Source organism: Paroedura picta, chromosome 5 (genome assembly GCF_049243985.1).
Source record: "Paroedura picta isolate Pp20150507F chromosome 5, Ppicta_v3.0, whole genome shotgun sequence".
Classification (NCBI taxonomy): domain Eukaryota; kingdom Metazoa; phylum Chordata; class Lepidosauria; order Squamata; family Gekkonidae; genus Paroedura; species Paroedura picta.
The window spans coordinates 30,092,010-30,118,372 of NC_135373.1; the positions used below are offsets into that span (position 1 = coordinate 30,092,010).

At 46.6% G+C, this 26,363-nt stretch overlaps 2 protein-coding genes across 3 annotated transcripts in view; both read left to right on the forward strand.

The window, feature by feature from the left end:
* The window catches only part of FCGBP (Fc gamma binding protein), a 38,446-nt gene extending 25,326 nt beyond the window's left edge, over positions 1-13,120 (forward strand). The window contains exons 13-20 of the mRNA XM_077337004.1: positions 988-1,586; positions 3,425-3,992; positions 5,959-6,554; positions 7,008-7,578; positions 8,405-8,604; positions 9,926-10,306; positions 11,406-11,668; positions 12,942-13,120. Coding sequence (XP_077193119.1) covers positions 988-1,586; positions 3,425-3,992; positions 5,959-6,554; positions 7,008-7,578; positions 8,405-8,604; positions 9,926-10,306; positions 11,406-11,668; positions 12,942-12,951 — 3,188 coding nt within the window. The 3' untranslated portion in view covers positions 12,952-13,120. The remainder of the gene's footprint in view (positions 1-987; positions 1,587-3,424; positions 3,993-5,958; positions 6,555-7,007; positions 7,579-8,404; positions 8,605-9,925; positions 10,307-11,405; positions 11,669-12,941) is intronic.
* Positions 13,121-15,649: 2,529 nt separating this feature from the next.
* The window catches only part of LOC143837328 (IgGFc-binding protein-like), a 31,632-nt gene continuing 20,918 nt past the window's right edge, over positions 15,650-26,363 (forward strand). For both annotated transcript variants that reach the window (XM_077337010.1, XM_077337009.1), the window contains exons 1-4: positions 15,650-15,898; positions 21,890-21,955; positions 23,569-24,837; positions 25,680-26,008. In XM_077337010.1, coding sequence (XP_077193125.1) covers positions 21,910-21,955; positions 23,569-24,837; positions 25,680-26,008 — 1,644 coding nt within the window. In that variant the 5' untranslated portion in view covers positions 15,650-15,898; positions 21,890-21,909. The remainder of the gene's footprint in view (positions 15,899-21,889; positions 21,956-23,568; positions 24,838-25,679; positions 26,009-26,363) is intronic.

Genomic DNA, 26,363 nt, shown 5'->3' on the forward strand with positions numbered 1-26,363 from the left:
GTACAAAGCTTAACGCAGGCAATATAGGGGTTCACTTCCCCCTCCCCTGGGAATTCGGGCCAGGTACAATTCAAAGGAGTCATAAAAGAGATAATCATTTGGTGATTCAAACAACAGGTCTGGGAACTATGGGTGGACTAACAAAAGGGGGAGGGAAGACTGTGAAGGAAGGATAGAAAGTCATAAAACATTGCAGCAGGAAAAAAAACTTGGGTGTCCAACAAAAGCATCAGGGCAAGACAGGTCAAAGCAATACCTAGCAAGCCATGGAATCACATCAAGGAAACAGAAAAACCATGGCAGAAAACCTGGGGATTCTGATAAATACCACTGGACTTGCAAGATTATAGCTGTTAGTGGGTGTGCATCTCACCTATGTAGCAGTGATCCATGAGCACATGCTGTATAGCCCTTTATGAAAAGGGGATGGCATGTGACCCTCAGAACCACTGGATGTACCAGTAGACAGATCAGAACTTCAGGTCAGGCAAATTACCTCAAGAGCCCGTATCTTTATAGATCTCCTAAGAATTTTCAAAGCACAAACTCTGGAAAGGTCTTTGAGAACTTCCAACCGATCTCCAGGCTAGAGTTCAGTTTTCCTGGAGAAATTGGTGGGTAGACTCTATGACATTGTGCTCCCCACAAACCCTGCCCTCCACAGGCTCTGCTCCCAAAGCTCCAGGAATTTCCAAACCCAGAACTGGCAAAGCAATATGGAATAACCTCCCCCCCATGCCATTTTCCTGACCTGCAATGGTACCAGGATGCTGTCTGGCCCTCTGGTGGAATCCACACGCGCATTTGCAAGCCGAATGCTGCCACCATTTTGAATAATGAAAATTGGTGGGGGGATAGGTTGCCAGGCCTTTTTTGGGACATTCCTGGATATTTTGGGGGTAATTCTGGGGTTTTTTGAAACAATGGTTTTTGCACATCTCTTCAATGACTGAGATCTGTTGCTCTTCTCCCCTGGCCTTTCCCCAGACTTGCCTTGCCCTGAAAACAGCCACTATGAAGCCTGTGGAAGTGCCTGCCCTGCCAGCTGTTCTGACCGCACTGCCCCCTCCTCCTGCCAACAACCATGTGTTGAGACCTGCCAGTGCAACGACGGCTTTGTCCTCAGCGTCGACCAGTGTGTACCCACTGGGAGCTGTGGCTGTACCTACGACGGATACTACTACCAGCCTGGGGAGGAATTCTGGGCCGATGAGAACTGCGGCTCTCGCTGCAGGTGTGATCCCAACCTGGGCATCGTGGTGTGCCGTCCGGCTGGTTGCAAAGCCAATGAAAGGTGCACCATGGTCAATGGGGTCCGGGGCTGCAATCCCATCAGCTTTGCTACCTGCTTAGCATCGGGAGACCCTCACTACACCACGTTCGATGGGAAGAGATATGACTTCATGGGCACCTGCATTTACCTGCTGGCTGGGCTGTGCTCCAGCGACCCAACCCTCACACCTTTCGAGGTTCAAGTGCAAAACAACAACCGAGGCAACACAAAAGTGTCCTACACCAAAGTAGTGATGTTGAAGGTCTACAATATGACCCTTGTGCTGAGCCAGGAGTATCCACGTCAACTGCAGGTACTGACACAGTGAAAATTGCTAGTGGTAAGGGAGGGAGGAGGGAGGGATTCCTTGTGCCTGTAAAAGCCCTTTTGGAGTCGGGTTACAATACCTGAGACACCGGCTGGTAGCAACCTTAAACCCCAACAGAAAGAGAGCTGCTGAGAAGAGTATCAGTGTACTGCTTTCGTGGACGTATTTTTCAGGCGCTTCTGTTCTATTCCCACTGAGTAATTTATGCAACTCTAATTTGTCAATTGAAATTCCTCCGGAAGCTTGGCAGCAATACGGTAATGTAATGAGCTGTGGCAGACAGCCGTAAATCTGTCAGGCTATCTTAACTTTAGTTGTTAAGTCTATTCACATTCTGAATGAGGGCGAGACAAGCCAGCTATATTGCAAGGCCGTCACAGGGATGGTCAATAAAATATATGGATATATGGTCAGGCAAGCGTTGGCCTCATTAGGCACCTTGGCAAAAAGTCAGCATCGGACTCCAGTGTGAAGTAACAGCAGCACAATCCTCTTCTGTTCCTTCTTCTTGGCCCTTGAGGCTTGCAGGGGGAACCACAGCCTTCCTGAGTCTCTATTCTGCATCACCACTCCTTTCCTCCACTTCCCAGGGGTGTCAAAAACAAATTGGGTCCCATGTGCTTCCCCCAACAAGCATGAGAGCATCTCCTGCTGGATAGAAGTCACACCACTAGAACTTTTACCAGCACTGTCATGGAGAGGAGAGGAGAGGAGCTTATTTGTTATATCCCACTTTTCACTAGCCGAAGGAGTTCCTAGGCGGCTTACAAACATCTTTTCCTTAATGTCCCCTCAACAGGCAAACTGCGAGGGAGGTGGGGCTGAGAGCTCTGCCAGAACTGCTCTGTGAGAACATCTGTAACACAACTGTGACTAGCCCAAGGTCACCCAGATGGCTTTATGCGGACTGGGGAATCCAACCCAGTTCTTCAGATTAGAGTCCACCACCCTTACCCACTACACCATACTGGCTCTACCAATTTAGAGCCTCTGATTCTGTGGGGAGAGGAAAGGGAAGGCAATTGTAAGCCGCTTTGAAACTCCTTTGGGTAGAGAAAAGGGGCATATAAGAACCAACTCTTCTTCTTCAGTAATGAGGATGATCTATTTCAACCTTGCCCTTTTGAGCTGCTGATGAGCTAATCACAATCCAAACAGCAAGACCAGACAGGGGGTCATCTTTTTCCAGAGATCAGATTGAGAACACTAAAAAATTAAACAAGTTTAATAAATGAACAAAAAGACTATACATGTTTTGTTCAAGCACATCAGGTTGAGCAAGGGAACAAAGTAAAGGTGAAAACACACTCCTAACTTAACCCTAAGTTTTGTTTAATTAGGCTAGCTTTACTTGAAGTTGCAGTAGTTTAAAGTTCATTGTTGGACTTCTCTCCATTGTCCCTTGCTGCATGGGTAAGATGGAGTCCCAGTGCCTGGACCTCCCAAGTCAAAAGCAGGACGCAAGAGTGCTTTTTCATCATGTGTCTCTTTTCCCTCTGGGGTGACCCCAGTGTCTCTTCCTGTCCCTAAGAGTTAAGTTTTCTCAGCTTCATGGTTCTAGCTGTGACTTATTAGAATTGTGTTGGGTGGTAATCCATTGGCTGGTTTCAGCTACAGTTATTAGCATAACCACGAGCTTGAATACTCGGTGCTTGGAGACTGATGGCCCCTTCCACCAATCACCTCCATTTCTGTCAACGATGAGTTCACAGTTGCGTTTTTAAGAATACCCAAACTGTGGTCTCCATGATTGAACTGGAGGGATGGATTCTTGGGTGGAGGGCCAGATAAGTTGTGATGGTTCCTGTTGCATCCCATTCTAGGTCAATGGTGTATTTGTGAACCTGCCTTTCTACCAGGAAGGCAAGGTAAAGGCCTACATCAGTGGGGACCATGCCTTCATCCAGACTGTTTTTGACATGACCATCAACTTTGACTGGAACAGCTACGTCAGGGTCATCCTACCCAATACCTACACCAACGCCAGCTGTGGTCTCTGTGGCAACAACAACCTGAATCCTAATGATGACTTGATCATGAAGGACGGGGGCCAAGCAAACAGCATTTCCCAATTTGCAGAAAGCTGGAAGGTGGCTGAAGTCCCCGGTTGCTCAATAGGGTGCACTGGGAGTGATTGTCCAGCATGTAAGGAGGCACAGAAAGATACTTACAAAGGGGACCATTACTGTGGGATCCTTGTTAAAAATGATGGGCCCTTCAAGCAATGCCATGGAACCATTGATCCAGTGTCCTACTTTGATGACTGTGTGTTTGACGTCTGCCAGTATCACGGCCAACACAACATTTTGTGCAATGCCATCAGTACCTACGTGGCAGCCTGCCAGGCCCAGGGCATCCCGATTGACCCATGGAGATCAGACTCTTTCTGCAGTAAGTATTCTCTCTTGAATCTACCCTTCCTCCATCCTGTAAGTGAAAAGGGAGGGCATATTTGTTGGTGTACGCTGAGGATTTATATTGTACAAAAGTAGCAGAGTTAATATATAAAAGAGGAGACCAGACAAGGCAGTTTTAAAGTATATAAAAAGGCATTTTTACTAGCTAACAGGATAGGGGAAACTGGAAGATAAAAAAAGAAAAATAGATAGCTTCCTTAGTTCATTCAACAGCTCTACACCTTAGCTCTGTGGAACCTAGTAATACTAAGATTAACAGAGATGCACATGGAGTGGGTAGCCATGTTGGTCTTGAAGTAGCTCAACAAAGATCTATTCAAGGTGTTGTCATGAACCCCTAGTTCCTGACCTGCAATTTCCGTCTTCTTTGAGGTTGCTTCATTTCTTTATGCTCCCAGATCTCCTGTTGAGTTGTGGCACCTCCCTGGGCCCTCTCAGCAGTGCCCCTCCCATCCCCTCCTTGCATTTCAAAGGCTCATCCTGCGTCTACTTCCCTTATCTCCTAGCTCAAGGCTGGCCTCCCTGGCAGTGCAGTCTATCTAAACACCAGGTGTCCAGATGGGCTGTTTTGGCACCTTTTAGATCAGAGAGTATTATTGCCTTTTCCTGTGTGAATCCATGTTCCTGCCAAAAGCTACCTCTATGTCCCTCTCCCAAAGGCAAGGTATATATTCTATGCAATCCCCCTTCCCGGCATCTCTGTCAAGATTCCTGTCGAAGAGCTTATGTGATTCACCAAATAAGCACTTTTACTTAAAACTTCTGCCTGAAACCCGAGAGTCTGTTGTGCAAATTCTGCTGGGTCTCAACTGCTTGGTTCCTAATAGGTGTGAGCTTTCATGTACATGCACACTTTTTCAGATAATGGAACAAGGATCATTAGAGTACAGATATAAGGAGAAAGTAAATTAGTGGCAAATTAGTAAACAGCATCACAACATCTTCAATATGCAGGATTTCTTGCTAGAAAAGTAAATCTGTCATTTGGATTCAATTGTCATTCACCAAAACATTGGGGGAATAAAACTGCTAAGGTTAGTGATTAATGGCAGACAATTTCCCACTTGTGGAAAGAAGTAATTAAAAGAGACCAGTTGCTAGCCTCATCCGTCTCCACCCAAGCATGGAGGCATCCCCACAAGTGACAAGCCATGCTGAGTTTGTTATCCTGTCTTGAGAAGTCTCAAGATAAGAAAAAAGAGAGAAGGCGTGAGAAGGTTTCCTGATATGATCAGTTGGCATATCAAAGGAACAGGATCAGAGCAGTAGAAGGAAGTGATACACAGATCCTGACCAATCTATCTATGATAGCTCTCCATAGACACCCTCTGAAGTGTGAGCCTAAAAGACAATACAAAGCCCTTCATTTCCAACACAACTTGTTTATTTATTTATTTATAATTATATTTATATACCGCTGCTCATGAATGTCTCGCAGTGGTTTACAGGAGTCAATAAAACACAATAAAATCCCCAACAGAAAATGCAGGGAAAAAAGTACAACCTGTGCTGCTTTTGGCAATAGACCACTGTGTCTACAGACCCAATGGGCCACCTGTTCAAAATAATGTCTAGATCAGGACGACCAACTTTTTGGAGCCCGTGGAAACATTTGGAATCCTGTGGTGGGTACAGCCACAAAATGACTTGTCCCCAAATGGCTGCTTCAGGAGGTGGAGCCAGCCATAAAATGGCTGCTGAAGCTTACCTTCAGTCATAAAGTCAATATCCTTGTGCTGATGCCAAGGCAATTTTCTTTTTATAAAACCTGCATAGCCAATCTTATCCCCAATGGCCAATCAGATGTTTTGCTGGGCAAAAGGTCCACTTGGCCTCACCCACTTTCCAAAAAACCCTTGCCATTGTGCTCCCAAGTACCGTGTTGGAGACCCCTGGTCTAGATCCCATTGCAACTGATTCTACTTTGTCCTTTATCCTAGGTCCCAGATGCTCACATGACTCTCACTACGAACTCTGTGGAGATGGCTGTCCTGCTACCTGCCTCGGTCTCTCAGCTCCAGAGGGCTGTGAAGTATCTTGCAAAGAAGGATGCTATTGTGATGCCGGGTTTATCCTCAGTGCAGACCAATGCGTTCCTATCAGGGACTGTGGCTGTGTGCACCAAGGCAAATACTACAAGAAGGAAGAGGAGTTCTACCCCACCACCTCCTGTGATGTGCAATGCCGTTGTACAAGCAACGGGGTCATTGAATGCCGAAACGTCTCCTGTGGGGCCCACGAAACATGTAGGGTGGAGAACGGCATCCAAGGCTGTCATCCCGTGAGTTGTGGCCAATGCAGTGTGACAGGAGGTTCCCACTACTTGACTTTTGATGGGCAAGCCTATGACTACCAAGGTGCTTGTACCTACACTTTAGCGGAAGTCCATGGAAGGGATTTTCGGTTGGTGAACTTCTCCATTTCAGTGGAAAATGAACGTTCTGACGATGGGCGTATCACCTTGACAAAGACGGTTACGGTGTCCTTTCATGGGTATACTATTGTACTCGAGAGGAGAAAGAAGTGGCAGGCCAAGGTATGTCCCTGTCTACATTTGGACTCAATGATTGTGACTTACACTGTGGCTATGCATATGAGCTCTCGGAAGAGCCAAGGGCCATGTTGGAGTTCTCAGCTTTCTGCAGGCCCTGCAAGATGGAGCTCTTCCACCAGGTGTATGGTTGAGGCCAGAGCAATACCCGATGTTGCCATCTGAGGATCTCTAAGTTGAGGTCAACTAGATTCCTCACTCCCAAGGAGAGAGAGAGTTACTGACCCATGCTGAACTGGGGAATGGTTTGGTATTTTATTGTCCACCATCTTGTTATGTTATTATTTTTGCTATGTTATATTTGTATTAATGAGGTATTTTAGAGTATTTTATTGATCTTGTAAACCGCCGTGAGACATTCGAGAGCAGCGGTATATAAATATAAACATAAATAAATATTACAGGCACTGAGCACTCTCTTTGCTGTTGCTCACACAGGTGGATGGAGAGATCTACACCCTGCCACTGAGGAAAGGCGATGGGAAGCTCAGGATCCATCAAGAAGGGAACAATGTCATCGTCCACTCTGACTTCAACCTCAAAGTCCTTTACGATACCTCTTCTTACCTTTTAATTTCTGTGCCCAGCAGCTATCGGGGATACATGAATGGCCTCTGTGGCAACTTCAATAGGAATGCGACCGATGATTTCCGTCTGCCCAATGGAAAAACCACTCCGAATGTGGAGGAGTTTGGGACCTCTTGGAAGATTCCTGTTGATGGCGCCGATTGCTCAGACAGCTGCGGCGAGAAATGTCCTGTCTGCGACCCAACCAAGACAGCGCCGTTCCGACCGGAGGATTCCTGCGGGATAATCCAAGCCACATCAGGCCCGTTCAGAGCTTGTCACTCATTGGTGGCCCCAGCCGAATATTTCAACCGGTGTCTGTATGACATGTGTGCAGCCAATGGGATGGGGCAGATCCTCTGCCAAAGCCTTCAGGCCTACACAGCTGCATGCCAGGTGGCCGGGGCCACGGTTGGAGCGTGGAGAACCGACAGCTTCTGCCGTAAGTTTCCACCCAAATCAGCCATGTCAAGGTCCATTCTGTACATCGAAAAAAAAATAGCGTTACACCAGGGCAATGGCGTAACACTATAAAAAATCACGCCTCCAGCCATTCCTCACCTCCTGGCTCTCTTGCTCTCCTCTGCTGCCTTCTCATGCTTCTTGGCACTCCGTGGAGAAGATGAATGCGCTATACACATGACCTCCGCCTGTCAATCAAGCCAGGCTGCCAATCACCTTTCTCCCTGTTTTAAAGGGACTGCAATGCAAGCTATTTTTTTAAGTAAAACTTCTCCATTGCTATGTATATGCATCTAATCATAGATGCATATACATAGCAATGGAGAAGTTTTACTTCTCCAGCAAACGCTGGCAGGGGCTCATGAGAACTGTAGTCCATGAACATCTGGAGGACCACAGGCTGACTATCCCTGTGTTAGATTGTTCACGATGTTGAATGCTATTTCTGTTTATTGTTATTACTATTACCTTTCATTCATTATAATCAGTGAGTTTGATGTATTGTTCTGTTACGTTCTATCTGAACCTCCCTCAGCCTTAGAGGAGGGTGATATAAAATGTTGTTGTTGTTGTTAACAATAACAATAATTATGCCCTACTTTGTGTGGCCCAGGTTAGCCTCTGTGGTTTTCTGGGCCAAAAGTTCAGCTGTGACTTTGAAAGCACTTTCTACCGTCACCTAAAGTTGTGCCAGTGCCCCATACTCTGCAAAATGCTGACGGAAGTTTTGCCAGAAGTGCAGAAGGAGTTCCATCCTTGCCTGTCCCTGCCTCCTTTCACCACCGGGCTTCCCTCTTTCTTTGCAGCTCTCCCCTGCCCACCCAACAGTCACTACGAACTGTGCACCTGGACCTGCGATTTCACCTGCACCAGCTTGTCCGCCCCAGTGCAGTGTGCAAAGAAATGCTTTGAGGGCTGTCAGTGTGAAAGCGGCTACCTCTTCAGCGGCGAGGCCTGCGTGCCGATAGAGAACTGCGGTTGTGTGCACGACGGGCGGTACATCCAGGCAAGAGCTGTAGCCCCAGCTGCCCCCCACGTGTTGGTAGCACAAGCCATGGTCCCTAACCGGATAGGACTGTGGCAACTTTAAGTTGTAGACTTTTGTGCCTCCCCAGCCAGATTTTCCTCTTCCACTCTACGGAACGCCAGTCGTAATTTTGAAACGCCTTCTGATTTAGGCATTTCCGTATTAAGAGGACGTCCCCCTCGAAACACATTAGGCCCAAAGGTCAGAATAACAACAAAGTCCTAGATCATCTAGCTTCACTTCATGTCTCAATAAAAGCCAAAAAAAGGGGGCAAAAAGGTCTGAAAGATGTGGCGGGATCAGGCCTGGTTTTGCGGCCTTGTGGGCAGCCCCCCTGATGCTGAAGGGCCCTCCTGAGAGCCAGTTTGGTGTAGTGGTTAGGAGTGTGGACTTCTAATCTGGCATGCTGGGTTCGATTCTGCACTCCCCCACATGCAACCAGCTGGGTGACCTTGGGCTCATCACGGCACTGATAAAACTGTTCTGACCGAGCAGCGATATCAGGGCTCTCTCAGCCTCACCCACCCCACAGGGGGTCTGTTGTGGGGAGAGGAATGGGAAGGCAACTGTAAGCCACTTTGAGCCTCCTTTGGGTAGGGAAAAGCGGCATATAAGAACCAACTCTTCTTCTTCTTCTTCTGCTGTGTCCTTCCCAGAACAAACTGAGCTCTTGCTGCTCTCCACTGCAGGGTGCACTGAGAAGCAGGTCTCACAGTTGGAGGGTATCGTGGTGAGAGATCCAGGGTCAAATCCCCACCCTGCCATGGCAGCTTGCTGGGTGACCTTGGGCCAGTCACACATTCCCGGCCCACCCCACCTCACAGGGTTGTTCCGAGGACAAGATGGAGGAGACGGAAACATATAGGTTACTCTGAGTCCCCGTTGGGGAGAAAATATGGGTTATAAAAGAAGTAAATAAATAAATGCAGAGTCCATCCCCCCTCCCCCCCAAGCAGTTTTGTTTTGATCTACAAATTGCCAGAGGAGCCAAGCCAGCCATCTGGTATTTAGACTAAGTTCCGAGCTAGAGCGGCCTTGAGATAAGAACGTGAGAACTGGACGAGCCTTTGAAATACAGACGGAGATGGGAGATGGGAAGGGCGCTCTCGAATAGGTTAGGGAAGGTGCCACAACTCAGCGGGAGATCCGGGAGCATTGTCAATACAGCAAATCTCAAAAGGAGGTTAGAACTCCGGGTCAGGAACTAGGGGTTCATGATCATGGGGTCCTTGCCCTACCACCAATTCACTGAGGTCTGCCTTTTGAAACTCCTCCACTCTCCCATATTTTTGCTGTACAGGTTGGAGACAGCATCCTCTTAGATGGCTGCTCAGAGAGATGTACCTGCGGTGCTTCTGGTACGCTGGTCTGTGAGGAAACCAGCTGTCGTTTGGGAGAGATATGCGCCCTCCGTAATGGTGTGCGCGACTGTGTGAAGCAGAAAGGCGAGTGCATCCTCGCCCCTGGCGCCCGGCTGACCTCCTTCGATGGCGCCACTCGGGAAATCCTCCACAAGGGGGCCTACGAGGTGGCCTCCCACTGCAACGAGAGCGACCCCTTTTGGTTCAGGGTCATAGTTGTCATCCAGGAATGCAGCAGCTGGGACGTGGACGCTGTCTCCACAGTACATGTATTCTTCCGAGAGGCTTTCATCACTCTGAAAAAGGACAAGGAGGCGTGGGTAAGCTACAGACTAGACAGTAGATTGGAACAGGATCCTTTTCCAAAATGACCTGATCAGAACTGAAACTTCTAAAGACAAGGGCGGTAAAGAAGCAAAGACATTTGCTTTGTCATCAAGGCCAACCCTTAATGTTGTTGTTGTTATGTGCGAAGTCGTGTCCGACCCATCGCGACCCCATGGACAATGATCCTCCAGGCCTTCCTGTCCTCTACCATTCCCCGGAGTCCATTTAAGCTTGCACCGACTGCTTCAGTGACTCCATCCAGCCACTTCATTCTCTGTCGTCCCCTTCTTCTTTTGCCCTCAATCGCTCCCAGCATTAGGCTCTTCCCCAGGGAGTCCTTCCTTCTCATGAGGTGGCCAAAGTATCTGAGTTTCATCTTCAGGATCTGGCCTTCTAAGGAGCAGTCAGGGCTGATCTCCTCTAGGACTGACCGGTTTGTTCACCTTGCTGTCCGAGGGACTCACAAGAGTCTTCTCCAGCACCAGAGTTCAAAAGCCTCAGTTCTTTGACGCTCAGCCTTCCTTGTGAGTATAGTCTCTTCCCCAATCTTGCCCAATGGTTCTTGAGCCCCTAATGTAGGCGTGGCTAAACTGTGGCTGTCCAGGTATCCATAAACTACAATTACCATGAGGTCCTGTTAGCTTGCAGCCGCTCGTTGTAATTTCAATCCACAGTTTGGTCACCCCTGCCGTAAAGGTTTTATATGCATTTTCAATCTCAGACACAACGTGGTAGAGATTGTAAGCAATGTCTCTTCCCCAATCTGGCCCAGTGGTTCTTGAGCCTATAGGGGGGGTCAAATTCATAACCTTACCTGTTGAGGTCCTCTCCTATAACTTCGTTTCTGATACCCATTTGTGTTTATCACTTTACTTTGTGCAAAGATTCAGGGCCACAAAGATATGGAGGCCTTTCTGCTTTACCCTTGATGGCGAGAAAGCCCAGGTGTCTATTGGAGCAATCTCTCCCCTTTTCTCAGGCCCCACCTGCAGGAACCACTGTTTTAGAAGAAACCAAACTTTTGCAGCACCTCCAGCAGAGAGACCCCTTTCAGTGTTCATCTTCCAATCCAACTTCTTTGTCCCCCTCCAGGTCAATGGGCACCAAGCACAGCTCCCAGTGGCCACTGAAGACGTGTCTATAAGCCTCTCCGAGAAAGGGGTGGTGCTTAACTTGGCATCTGAAGTTCACGTTCTCCTTAGACCTTGTGGGGAAGTGCTGGTGGAAGTCAGCGATCGCTTTGAGGGGAAACTGTGCGCCTCCTGTGGGAACTTCAACGGGAATCCTGCCGATGACATGTGGAAAGTCGTAGGAAATAGCACTGAGGCCTGGAAGGCCGAGGACTTCTCTGGCTGGTGAGCGCGTGGTCTTTGTCATGGGGGTAGAACAGAAAAAATAGTCACTTAAATGATTTATAAATGCTTTGGATGAGGGAGTAGATGGGGTACCTATTAAATTTGCAGACGATACTAAACTGGGAGGGGTTGCAAACACAACAGAAGGCAGAATCAGGATACAGGATGATCTTGAAAGGCTCGGGAAGTGGGCTAAACTGAATAGAATGAAATTCAATAGGGACAAATGTAAAGTTCTGCATTTAGGGAGGAAAAACCAAGTACACCAATATAGGATGGGGGAGACTTGTCTTAGCAGTAGCATGTGCAAAAAGGATCTTAGTAGTCTTAGTAGACCATACATTGAACATGAGTCAACAGTGTGACTTGGTGGCTAAAAAGGAAAATGGGATTTGGGGCTGTGTCAAATGGAATATCGTGTCCAGATCACGGGAGGTGATGGTACCACTTTACTCTGCTCTGGTTCGGCCTCACTTGGAGTATTGTGTTCCATTTTGGGCATCCCAGTTGAAGAGGGCGTAGACAAACAGGAGCGTGTCCAGAGGAGGGCAACAAAGATAGTGAGAGGTTTGGAGACCAAGATGTATGAGGAAAGGTTGGGGAGCTTGGTCTGTTTAGTCTGGAGAGGGGGTGACTGAGAGGGTATCTGTTTGTTTGTTTATTTGATTTGATAACCATCTTCAAGTATTTAAAAGGGTGCCATACAGAGGATGGAGCAGAGTTGTTCTCTCTTGCCCCGGAGGGATAGACCAGAACCAATGGAATGAAATTAATTCAGAAGAAATTCTGTCTAAACATCCGGAAGAAGTTCCTCATCATTAGATCGGTTTCTCAGTGGAACAGGTTTCCTCGAGAGGTGGAAATTTGGAAATTTTTAAACAGAGACTAGATAGCCATTTGACGGAGAGGCTGATTCTGTGAAGGTTCAAGGGGGTGACAGGTTACAGTGGATGTAGGGTTGTGAGTGTCCTGCATTTTTGCAGGGGGTTGGACTAGATGACCCAGGAGGTCTCTTCCAACTCTCTTATTTTATGATTCTAAACGGCTTTGCAAACAGGCATCTAGTAGGCCTTTAGTGTGGATACTTCAGAAGGAGTTAATGAATACATCCAGGGGGCAAAACATTTGTAGATGGAGCAATTATGTCTAAAATTTGCAGATGAAGCAATTATGTCTAAAATATAATTATGCAATGGTCTGGGAATAGTGGTGGAATGGTCTCACTAAGACATATGTTAGCTCAGAATTCTTTCTTTGTGTTTTTCTCTTCCAGTGATTCCTAAAAACCATGACAAGCCACTGCGGACACCACCCTGTGCTGCTGAGCTTTGGTAGCAACTGCTCAACCCTGGAGCACAATTCTTCTGTGCTGAGTTCCATGTGGAACCCACGAAGCATGCTGTCATTACAAGTAAAAAACCCAAAAACCCAAAAACCTAAGAACACTTTTTCCTGAGACTCAATAAACCCTTTTGTGGAAACCTCTTTCAGAGTGATGTCATTTTATGTGCAGGATTTTGGCTTTCCTGGATATGCTAGAGGGTTTGTACAGCTGGTGGTCTCCCTTCAGTGACTGTGGCCAAGCAAGTATGCCACCAGATGCTATAGCCTAGTTAAGAAAAGGATCCATCTAGCCTTGAGTCAGTTCTCTGAAACGGACTATTTGGTCAACCTTAGCCAAACCACATTGTCCTGCCTTCCATTCCTAACATATGAGATTGAAAAGAAGGTGATGATTTAGAGCTGTAAGGATCATATGGATCATATGACCCAACCTGAAGAAGAAGAAGAAGAAGAAGAAGAAGAAGAAGAAGAAGAAGAAGAAGAAGAAGAAGAAGAAGAAGAAGAAGAGTTGGTTCTTATATGCTGCTTTTCTTGACCGGAAGGAGTCTCAAAGTGGCTTACAGTCACCTTCCCTTTCCTCTCCCCACAACAGATACCCTGTGAGGTGGGTGAGGCTGAGAGAGTCCTGATATTACTGCTCTGTCAGAACAGCTTTATCAGCGCTGTGACAAGCTCAAGGTCACGTAGCTGGCTGCAAGTGGGGGAGCGCAGAATCAAACATGGCTCACTAGATTAGAAGTCCGCACTTCTAACCACTACACCAGGCTGGCTCTCTTAGAATGACAAAACCCCCAAGATGTAGATAGCCGATCTCATAGATGAAATGTCACCTTCAGAATATGGTATTCCATAGAATCTAGGAGAAATGGAAGTCCTCCAGTGATACCAAATCCCTGCTGCATTCCCTCCACTCTCCCCAAATACTGCTCCCCCCAGACACCGCCCCACATCTTCAGGAATTTCCCAAGAGTTGACGAGCCTAAAAACCATATGAAATCAAGATGGCCAGTGCTCCAGATTTTCTTTCCTTGCTACTGTCTAACCCAGCTGTGGCCCTCCAGATGTCCATGGACTACAATTCCCAGGAGCCCCTGCCAGAGAATGCTGGCAGGGGCTCCTGGGAATTGTAGTCCATGGACATCTGGAGGGCCGCAGTTTGACTACCCCTGGTCTAACTACTCCTCTAGAGCAAGACAGAGAACTACCCATTAGGAAACTGCCTTTGCAAGATGAATTTCCTAATCCTAACTGTTTTCCTGACGTCAGTCCTAGGTTGGCAGGGAATCTGCCAGTCTGTAGAAACTTGGGTCAGAGAAGGGCTCCAAACTGAGGCTCCAAACTGAGGAGGAGGAAGGTAATTTCTCAGTAGGGTGGGCAAGAATCTTGGCAGGATATACTTTTCCCCCCCCCCACCAGTTGCGCTTAGAAGCTTTAGGGCAGTGGTTCTCAACTTTCCTAATGCCGCGACCCTTTAATATAGTTCCTCATGTTGAGGTAACCCCCAACCATAACATTATGCAAGTGATCTCTCACAGAAATTAAACCGAAACTGACCAATGGTGTGAAGATCCATTGTTCATGATTGTCTATAAATTGGTTTTTTTCCCTGGGGTTTCTCAGTTCAGTTCTGCCCCTTGTCCCACCATGCCAATCTCGCTCTTTTCCGCTGCTCCAGACAGATGAACACTCTATCTCAATCTACCCCACAAGGCTGTTGTGTGGATGGTGCCCCACCCCCCAGCCAAGCTGCTTGCCCTGCCACAACCCCTGTGAAAGGGTCGTTCGACCCCCAAAAGGGTCCTAAACCCTAGGTTGAAAAAATCAAAAGTCAATTAGCTATTAAAAACCTAATACACGCAGGACAAAGCTAGCCCTTCCACTGATTCATTCAAGCTTCCCTGACATGTAACTGTGGCATCGGTAGCATTCCACTATTACAGATGTCCAAATTCTCCACACACATACACACCCAATTGCTGATCCATTGGCTACCATTTAATTACTCTTGAAATTCCTACAGATGTTTTGCCCAACCAGTACCTGTCACATCTGCCTCAAATTTCATGCAAAATCACTTCAATCTGACACCGCTTCCTCTTGGCTCATGTTTTCCTTTTCCATATTTTGTTCTGAATTGTTTTGCCATGTCAAAAATGATTCTTTGCGAGGCTGTTCCCCTGAGGCCCCATCTGGTTCCACACCCTCTCTTATTAGCAAACATGAAGAAAAGTTGGCTCTCGGGCCTCTCATCCAGCAGAGATCTTGGATTCAGATTCTGTGGTACAGTCCAGGGGAATCCTGAAATTTCCTTCATACGAGCATGAAATTTGGCTTCCACACTTATCTACTGGCACATCCCTCCAAGGAGCCTCCAATCTGGGCTTATGGGTCTTCTTCGCAGAGATTTTTTCGGTAACACTTTAGGGTCTTGGTTCAAGTCGGTCAGAGCCTCATTGCTCTACCCCAACACCTGCCAGATTGTTTTGTCCTTGGCGTGATGTCAGCCGTGACCAGGTGATAACTGGTTTTGGAGCATTCCAGACTAACCAGTAATAACTTGTTCCTACTAATCACCAACTGCGTCCCAAGAGCCAGACGTTACACAACCAAAGCTATGACCACAGCCTCCTCAGACGACCAGTCCAAAAGGCTCGGTCCCAAACTTGCTCATCGTCTTCACGCCCCGCTTTAATTTGAGTGTTTTCATAACAATCAAAAAGATCAGGATCCCTCTAGAGTTAATGGGAGCTTTGCCAAAGAGTTCCCAGAACTGGCATTTGTTCACTATATAAAGAGAGGTTTGGGAAAGGGGGAAATTCAGAGGGAGGGATACAGCAGCACAACCTCCCTTGACTCCAGGACAGCAGAAACGCAGAAGGACCCAAGGTAAGAAATGTTGCATTGCCTCTTATTACGTCCTACTCTCAAGTTTCCAGGTGTTCCCGAAATTTTAGTTCCACATGGAAAATAATAGCATTTCTGGTGAGTTAGATCCAGCTAGCTTTCAATTGGTGAAAAGAGGAGGAAGAGTTCCTTTTGACCCTAGTTCTGCTGGAGAACGATGCTGGGGGACTTTCGTGTACACAAGCCATGTGGGATAGGGGATGTAATAAAGAAGGAATTCCCTAATGTATACGCTCTCTGGAGAGGAAGCCAGGTACAGTGCATAAGAGAGGCAGCCACGAACTGGAAGAACTGGTCTTGATTTCGCCCTCCTCCAACAAAAAGACTACTGGGTAACTTTGGGCCAGTCACAGTTCTTTTGGAACTTTTCCAGCCCCACCTGACTCACAAGGGGATTGTTGTGGGGGAATGAGTGGCTACTTTGAGACTCCTGAAGGTAGAAAACATGAGGTATAAAACCTTCTGTCCCACCTGAATGGAAGCACCTATGATATTTTATTAGGTCAATGTAATACCGAGCAATGCTTAACTCAGCTTGGTGTAGTGGTTAGAGTGCAGACTTCTAATCTGATGAGCTGGTTTGATTCTGCACTCCCCCACATGCAACCAGCTAGATTACCTTGGGCTCGCCACAGCACTGTGAAAGCTGTTCTCACCTAGCAGGGATAACAGGGCTCTCTCAGCCTCACCTCCCTCACGGGGTGTCTGTTGTGGGGAGAGGAAAGGGAAGGTGAATGTAAGACGTTTCGAGACTCTTTTGGGTAGTGAAAAGCGGCATATAAGAACCAACTCTTCTTCAGTGATATCAGGGCTCTCTCAACCTCACCTCCCTCACGGGGTGTCTGTTGTGGGGACACGAAAGGGAAGGCAAATGTAAGCCACTTTGAGACTCCTTCGGGTAGAGAAAAGTGGTATATAAGAACCAAGGTCAATTCTGCACGTTAAAATATTAGCATTACACCAGCACAATGGCGTAACACTAAAAAAAATCAAACCTCTGGGAATTCCTCACCTCCTGGCTCCTCAGCTGCCATCTTGCGCGTCTTGCCACTCTGCATGTCTGCTTGAAGTGGCAGAAGAGTGGAACGTGCTATCCATGCTCCTCTCTTCTGCCTGTCAATCAAGACAGGCAGCCAATCACCTTTCTCCATCTTTTAAAGGGACCACGACGCGAGCCAATTTTTTAAAAAATTAGAAGTTCTATGTTTAAATGCATATGTGTCTATTCATAGATGCACAGGGCTGTTTTTACAGCCAATAACGAGCCTTAAACCTTTTAAAAAATTATCTGTTTCCCGATTTTTTTGGTGCGGGGAGACGAGGCCGTGGCATGCTTTGTGTGCAAACATGGGGAATAGTGTGTTTGTGTGTTTGTTTGTTTTTTTTGCTCGGCCTGGGTGATTGTACACCTATTTATTGCTCCAGGCATTTTTAATAATAAAAAAGCCCCGTCCACAGGAGAAGGGAGAAGGAGTTGGGGGCGGGCTTTGGAGCTGGAGCTAGCATTACTTTGATCTCCAAAAAACAAAGATCAGTTCACCTGAAGAAAATGGCTGCTTTGAAAGGTGGACTTGGAAGAATTATATCCCACTGAAGTTCCTTCCTTCCTCAGGCTTCATCACCCAAATCCTCAAAATCTTGTGACCAGAGGTGGCAACCCTATCTCCACACCCCATCATGTTTCCTCATTATACTGCCAAGACACTCCCCCTCTTTTCACTTTTGAGTAGTTTTTACATCCCACTTTCCCCTACCTGAAGGAGTCTCAAAGCAACTTACACTTTCCCTTCTACTCCCCACAACAGACACCTTGTGAGGTAGGTGAGAGCTCTGAGAGAACTGTTCCAAGGTCACCCAGCAGGCTTCATGTGGAGGAGGAGTGGGGATGAAACCTGATTCTCCAGATTGAAGTCCACCACACTGAATCACTAGCCCACCCTTGGGTGAAGTCTATGCTGTATCTGTGGACATTTAGAGACAGTGAGCTTGGTAACAGGGATCCTAACCCTGTGTCAGCCAATCAGTGAACAGATGCATGGGCCAATCACAGACCTCTGTTCCTGGCCAGCTGCACAACGTGATGGGAGTTGTGAATGTGTATATAAATTCCCCAGTTCTAGTGATCTTTGTTCAGTATTTTCTGGTTCCAGTAAAGTTGTTTGATTGGTGCAGCTGAGTGTCCTTGTTTTACTGAACTCGCATATTTAATAGACTGAGTCTATCATAAGCACAAACATTGGAGCGAGTATTGAATTAATTTGTTTATTTGGACACTTTTAGTACATCTGTCTCCATTAGTGCAACACTCAAAATGGCCTGCAAGATTAAAAATAACATCAGAGATATTTTAATGCCAGTCGCTAGGCAGCCTAATCTACCTACCTGCGACTGCTCTGATGGAGAGGGCAGTTTATAAATTTAAAGGGGAAAAAATGACAGACTAGTCCACCGGATGGGGATGGATGGCAGAGCTGAGGTAGGCAGAAATAGCTTGGTCCTTGATGTCCATCTTTCCCCATCTAACAGTCATATCTTAACTGCCCTGAGCCTTCGGGGGGGCAGTATATAAATAATAATAAATAAAATAAATAATTGTAAAGATCATGTCCAGGTAATTTTAACAAACTGAATCTCAAGAGAGAAGTGGCCTGTCATACAGTCCATAGTGGGCTTGTTGTCAATGTGAGAAACAAAGAGTTTATCAAGGAAGACGTCTGCTTACTTGTATCTATCTATCCCGCCTTACTCCAAGGAGCTCAGACTGGTGTACACCTGTCTCCAATCTTCCATTTTACCTTTACAACAACACTAACGGACTTTCTGCAGGCGATAAATATAGTGAAATGCTTACCTGCTGAAGATGCTACATTTTTGGCACGATGTCGCTAACATCCAGCATTCAAGCAGCAAACCGCTAGATACATCCTCCATTGGAAAGCGCTAGCTGGGGAATTGCATAAGGTGGATTCCCCAACTTGAAAAGCACGAACTACCAGAAACCAACCAGCAGGCCACACGCTAAAGAACTATATGGAGGCAAAGAAGAACTATCTCCGCCTCCAATGTCCTGCCCTCACACCTGTCTCCCTCTCCCTTCTCCCAAGGATGTTTTTTTTTAAGCAAACTGCCTGGAGCAACAAATAGGCATACAAGCATGCAGGCAAAGCAAAAAAACAAAAAAATTCCCCAAGTAGTCACACAAAGCATGCCCCCCCCAATCAGGAACAAGATTTTTTTTTCAGTATCGTGAGACCATAATGGATGACATTCATCAAGAACTATTCATCTATGAATAGATGCATAGGCATTTCAACGGAAATTGAATTAAAAAAAAAATTAGCAGGCAACGCAGGCTCTTTAAATGGTTGAGAAAGAGGATTGGTTGCCTGGCTTCATAGATGGTCGGAAGAGAGTCATGTGTAAAGCGTGTTGCTCTCTTCCGCCATTTCAAGCAGGCATGCAGAGTGCAAGGAGTGTGAAAAGGCAGCAGATGGAAGTGAGACAGGCAGAAGGTAAGGAATGGCTGGAGGCGCGATTATTTTTTAGCGCTACGTCATTACGCTGGCATAATGCTATTTTTTAAGATGTGCAGAAAAGCTCTCGCTCACGGTCATCCAACTATTTATAAGGAAAGGCTAAAGAATCTGGGACTTTTCCATTTAGAAATGAAACAACATGATAAAGGTTTATAAAATTATGAATGGGGTGGAGAGAACTGACAAAGAGACCTTTTTCTTCATCTCCCCAAATACTAGAACTTGAAGGAAGCTGATGGGCAGTAGATTTAGGGTGGAAATACTTCTTTATGGAAAAGTGGTTGAAATGTAGATCTCAATGCCAGAAAATATAGTACTGACCACAGGCATAAACAGCCTTAAAGATAGATTGATGGAGGAGAAGTTCATTGGTGGAAACTAAACAGAACTTCCACTTTCAGAAGCCATCAACCTCTGAATCCCAGAGTCAGGAGGCAACGTCAGGAGAAGGCCTCAGCCTCAATGCCCTATTGTTGGCCTCCCAGAAGAACAGCTTGTCTATTAGATTAGCGATCCCCAACCTGTGGGCCGCCGACCACATGTGGTCCTTCGACTAATTGGAGGTGGGCCCCGACGGACGCCTTCCCCCCCCCCTGGCCCTTTACTTCATCCCCCCCAGCCATTTACAACACACTTCATTGTTGTGGCATGTTTAAACATTTCCATAGCGATCAGAGAGCATTAGGGCAGTGGTTGAGAGTAGAGGAGTAAACTACCCCCCCCCACCGGGCCTCAGTAAAAGGCATTGAGTGGTCCCCGGTGAGTGGTCCCCGGAGTTGAGTGGTCCCCGGTGATAAAAAGGTTGAGGACCACTGTATTAGATGGTTGACAGACTAGATGGATCACTGGTCTGATCCAGCAGGGTTTTTCTTCTGTTTTTAAGTTCCCCGGCAAAGTCAGGATTTGAACTAGGATTTGAGATGCTCTAACCATGACCCTAAACTGGTCCCTTTCTATCTCTAGCATATCCTGAATACAGACCAAACAGAACAGTCTGTATTTTCCTTCTTACAGTGATATATTAGTCAGCTTTCCCAGTATTCTGGCATGTTGAACAACTCTTGTTTTATCCAGATCATGACTCACTGTTGTGATATTTAACCCCCAAAAAATCATGCTGGACTGAATGAGGATGAGGTAGATTCTGCAAGCATGTGCTACGCATTGTTCATGGGCCCCCATGCCCTCAAACTGGGAAATTCCTAGAGCTTTTGCTAGATAAAGCCAATTTTTTTTTAATGTGCTAAAATTTTAACGATAGATCTACATGAATGTTTTGGCAAAATGGAAGGCAGAATGGAGTCGATTTTCAGGATGAACATGTACATTCCTCAGTAGCAGAAATACTTTTTGTGCGGGGATGGTATGTAGATTTGCAACATGTGGGAAAAAATGACTGCAGATTGCAGAGCATGGTGGCCATAATCATTCACACACACCAGAATGAGAAAGTCCCAATGTCCTGAATGGTTTTCATGTAGTGGTGGAAAGTCCTATCAAGGCAGGTGAGAAGCAGAGTGCTTCTGTAAGAGTGATCAGTGAACTGAACAGGAAGACTTCATTAAAAGCAAGTTTCTTTATTCAGAGATGTAGACATCATTACAAGGCATAGACAGGAATGGGGAATTGAGAGAAAGACTCCTCTGATAAACCCAAGCACACCTCGTTCCCTTGGGAAGGCGATGGCCTGCATTACAAAGGAGCCCAAACATTTGGTGTAATCTAACACTACTGCATGAGCCTCTTGTGGTGCAGAGTGGTAAGGCAGCGATATGCTGTCTGAAGCTGTCTGCCCATGAGGTTGGGAGTTCAATCCCAGCAGCCGGCTCAAGGTTGACTCAGCCTTCCATCCTTCCGAGGTCGGTAAAATGAGTACCCAGCTTGCTGGGGGGTAAACGGTAATGACTGGGGAAGGCACTGGCAAACCACCCCGTATTGAGTCTGCCATGAAAACGCTAGAGGGCGTCACCCCAAGGGTCAGACATGACCCAGTGCTTGCACAGGGGATACCTTTACCTTTACCTTTACCTTTACCTTTAACACTACTGAGGCATGGGAGACAGGGAGGCAGGGAAGGATGAGCTAAACTATGGAAACCATGCTTGCCTTTGGGGGTACCAAGCAGCTTAGGAACTGGGATATCTCACAGGCTGACAAGGCAGGGCAATAAATGGATGGATCTCAATTATCATGGCGGAATACTAGGGAAATTCTGGCAGCTATAAAGAAACCCCAGGGTTGAGAAAACTTGGTGAGACCCTGGCCTTTCTAAACATGAGCTGGCACCCCCCGTGCTGAACAATGTCCTCTTGTTCAAAGCTTGTGACTTGCTCTTATGAAAAACAGGCAAACACTTTCATCTGCCAAGTATTGGATGGGTGGCCAACTCCTTGGAAGAACCAAATGTTCCAATCTAATCCCAGCACTTATTTTGCAGGCTTTATCAATCCATAGTCCATGACGTTGAGAATGGAACTCTGGGCCAAGTTATGCATACTATGGGGTAAGTACCTATAGTCCTTAGTTTCTTCGTAAGGAGTGTAATTGGCCAGAGAGACAGGTCAGAACATCTTGGTCTCAGCTCGGTTCCCTGGGAACAGACTCAAGAATTCTGGCTGCACAGATGCAGGAGCCTTGCCAGATCAAAGCTGCACAAATTAGCATGATTTGACTGCCAGTTCAACACACATCTCTGTATTCAGAGCAAAAGCAGGGAAGAGAAATATCATGCATCTCCATCCCTATGAAGAATATACCAACAGAAATAGATAAAAGAAAGGTTGTTACCTTCTTACTCTAAGATTATTATATCAGGAAAAAAAACCTCTATTTCTTTTAAAGATTTATAATAATGTTAGAGTACATAAGTTACTTTCCTGTCGAATATTATTTTTGAACAAATTGTGAGCTGTGTGCGTTTCTGGTGCTGAGAAATCGGGAAATTGAACTGATGTCCCATTTTCTCTTTCAGATTGCTTTCCTTTTATTGATTTTGTTTTCGTTCTCCTGGATTTCATCTTAATATTGACAAACTTTCTATTAAAATATTAGTTTGAAAAATACAAATGTAGGTTTGGGAAGCTCCAGCTTGCTTCAGGGCAAAGAGGAGAGGTGGTGATCATTTAGCCCTTCAGCTTCCTCTGGGCTTCAGAAATGGAACCCACAATTCCATGTTTTTCTCTTAGCGTTTTAATACTAAAGAAACGTGTCCTTAGAAAATATCCTCCTATGAATCTGCTCGTGGCAGAGCAGAAGACCACAATTTGAATCAGCAAGTGGAGATTGTGGATGTACTTCCTCCTTCTTCCCCATGGAGATACAAGTCAAACTGAGACTGCACTGACCAGGGACTCTTGTCTCCTCCTTATGTGACCAATATTTGATAGACTCTGTTGTCACTGGAACTTCTAGGTCAAGTTCAGAGTTGAGTGGATCTAGAACTCACACACATACTCCTTCCCATAAAGAAGAAGAACAGTTGGTTCTTATATGTCACTTTTTTCTACCCGAAGGAGTCTTAAAGCGGCTTACAATCTCCTTCTCTCCCTCTCTTCACAAAAGACACCTGTGAGGTAGGTGAGGGTGAGAGAGCTCTGATATTACTGAAGAAGAAGAAGAGAATTGGTACTTATATCCTGCTTTTCTCTACCCAAAGGAGGAGTCTCAAAGCGGCATACATTCGCCTTCCTTTTCCTCTCCCCACAGCAAACACCCTGTGAGGGAGATGAGGGAGATCACCAATTGAGAGATCCCTGATATTACTGAAAAAGAAGAAGCGTTGGTTCTTATATACCACTTTACCAGAAGGAGTCTCAAAGCAGCTTACATTCTCCTTCCCTTTCCTCTCCCCACAGCAAACACCCTCTGAGGTGGGTGAGGTTGAGAGAGCCCTGATATTACTGCTCGGTCAGATCAGCTCTATCAGTGCCGTGGCGAGCCCAAGGTCACCCAGCTGGCTGCATGTGGGGGAGTGGGTAATCAAACCCAGCTTGCCAGATTAGAAATTTGCACTCCTAACCACTACACCAAGATGGCTCTCCCAGGTACACTCACTTTGATGATCTCCTAAAACGCAGGGGAAAGTATGTTGAAAAGCTTGATTTTTTTCCTTGTTAGGAATGTCGGTTCCCTCAGCCTTGGTGATAGCCGGCCTGATCCCACAGGCAGCATCCTTAAGTCCTTTAGGGAAAGAATTTGCCACGGCTTTCATGCAGAACACCTTGCAACGAATAACACCAGGGGATTTCACGCTGATGATCTCGGGCTATGCTCCTGGCACATCTGTCACAATCTATATGAAGCAGCCGACCTTGAGGGCAGTGACCCAGGTGAACGACGGTCAGACCTTGTCTGTGAAAATCCCGCATGAAGCAGAGATGGCTGGAACTGGTTTATTTGACAGCACGGTTGTTGTCCGGGCCGACAAAGATATTTCCATCCTCTCGGTCAATAAGAAACTTAACTCAGTTGATACCGCCATCGTCTATCCAGTGACGAGCTTTGGAACCGAGTATTACATCGTCACTCCGACCGTAGGGACAGACCGCTTCCGAGAGTTTGCCATCATCGGCTGGGAGGAGCCCACATCTGTTGACGTCTATCTGAAGGGGATTGTGACTTTTCAGGGCAAGACATACCACCATGGGAGCAAGATCTCCATAGCACTTAGCCCTTACCAAACTGTCCAGCTACAAAGCAAGGGAGACGTCTCCGGGACGAGAATAATATCGCAGAAGCCAGTGGCTGTCTACAGTGGCCACACGTGCGTCTCTAGACACGTCTCTTGTGACCATGTTTCCGAGCAGCTGTTGCCTGTTTCTAGCTGGGGGACCCACTTCATTGTCCCCTCCCTTCCCTTTGACACCGAGTATGACATAGTGTACGTTTCCACGTCCCAAAAGACTTCCGTTGATGCCCAAATTGGGGCAAGCAGAAGCAGGCGAGTCTTGCCTGCTGCTCGAGCGATCTTGTATGGAATTCAAGGCTCGACTGCTCTGTCCCTCTCAGCTAGCTCAGGCATTCAAGTGACCTTCTTTGGTGATGGTGGCACTCATGGTAACCTCCACTATGACCCTTTCTTCATGGCAATCCCTCCGGTCTCTAGTTACTGTCAGGCCTACAACATCTATGGGCAGGACCAATTTGAGAACTATGCCCTTATCATTGCCAAGTCATCGGAGACTTCTGAGATCACCTTGGACAAGCAACCACTGAGACACCTCCAGTGGAATCCTGTTCCTGGCACTGAATTCTCCTGGGCATCACACAGCTTAGGCCATAGGCGCTCCGTCCATGTAGTGGAGCACCCCACCTCCCTCTTTGGGCTGCTGAGTGTCGGCGTTGGAAATGAGAAGGCATATGGGTCCCCAGCAGTTTGTGCAAAAGGTAATGACCAATCGGTGGTCCCCTTTCTTTCCTATCCCCCTTCTTTTGTCAGCTTACCCGACTTAAGAGCCATAGAGACATTATTACTGGGAAAGCCCCATTCACTACATTTTTAGGTATATATTTGTAGGCTAAAAATCCATGCAGGACTGAAATGAGCACATGTGTTTATGATAGTAGTAGTACTACTACCAGTAGTAATAGTAGTGGTGGTGGTGGTGATGGTGGTAGTAGTAACTTTGTATTTATAACCTTCCCTTCTCCAAAGGCTCAGAGTAGGTAACAGCATACAACAACAACAACAACAACTGCCACCTCTCTTCTGAGGAGATGGTTGATATAAACATAGAGGGGTGACAAGAAGGATGATGATTTAGCTGATATGCTGTGTAGACGGATGGTTTCGGCAGGGCATACAAATTTCCAGTGTTGTCTCACTTGCAGGCCTTGCGGAACCATCGTAGGACCTACAGTGTCCTGATCTCACCACGGAGAGCATTCCACCAGTCCCTGGTTGAGGCCAGTTTAATGTCTTTGGGGTTGGGAACCTTGAGCAAATTTTGCTCACTAGATCTTAGTTTCCTATGGGGGACATATCCATTTGGAAATGGATAGAGAAGCTGATTCACACATTATACAGAACACAGGTTGGCTCCTGTGTAACAGTTACATATGATCTGCAGCATCTCCACAACCCGTGCAAACACATGCCTTAGCCCCAGAAAAATTTTCTGATCTGAAATGGTTCAAGGGACACCATTTGGTGAAACCCACAAGTGAATTTGTAGATTTCCTCAATGCCCAAGTTCCTTGCACGTTCCTTAATTTTGTTTCCCATGCAGATCCATGCAAAACTCTGCAATGCCGAACAAAGGAAACGTGCAATGTGCAGAATGGTCAAGCAAGCTGTGTCCATGACTACATGGGGACCTGTCAGGGCTCCACATCTCAAGATGTCCGGACTTTTGATGGCCTCATTGTAGACCTCCAAGTTCCATGCACCTACACCCTTGTGAAGTCCTGCAACAGCGATCCCAACCTTGTGCCTTTCACAGTGGAAGAGATGAACAGCCATGTGGACCACAAGGCCTCCTCCAAGATACAGCTAACCCGTATCAATGTGTATGATTATAACATCACCCTTAACAAGGGGGAAGGTACTCAAATCATGGTAAGAAAGAATTCACTGCCTTTTGTGAATTGTGTTTCCGTTCACAGTTGTAGGAGGCAAACCACCAAGAGTGGGTGGAAAAGTTGGCATAACTGCCATGGAGAAGTCTACGAATCCCAGTTAATCGGCTAAACCAGGACTGCCCCCGGGTCTTGGGAGGTCCTGAGCAAACAGGATGAAAATCAAAATCAACAGTGGTTTTCATGCCTTCCTTTCCAGCTAAGAGCGAGAGCACAGATGGTAGAAGAACTGAAGCAAACCAATGGAGAAAAGCATGCGGACAAGTGGCAGGGGAGGTCCTTGGATGGGGATCGGCAGCTGTGAGCCCTTATCAGAATCCATGGACCCTGATAAC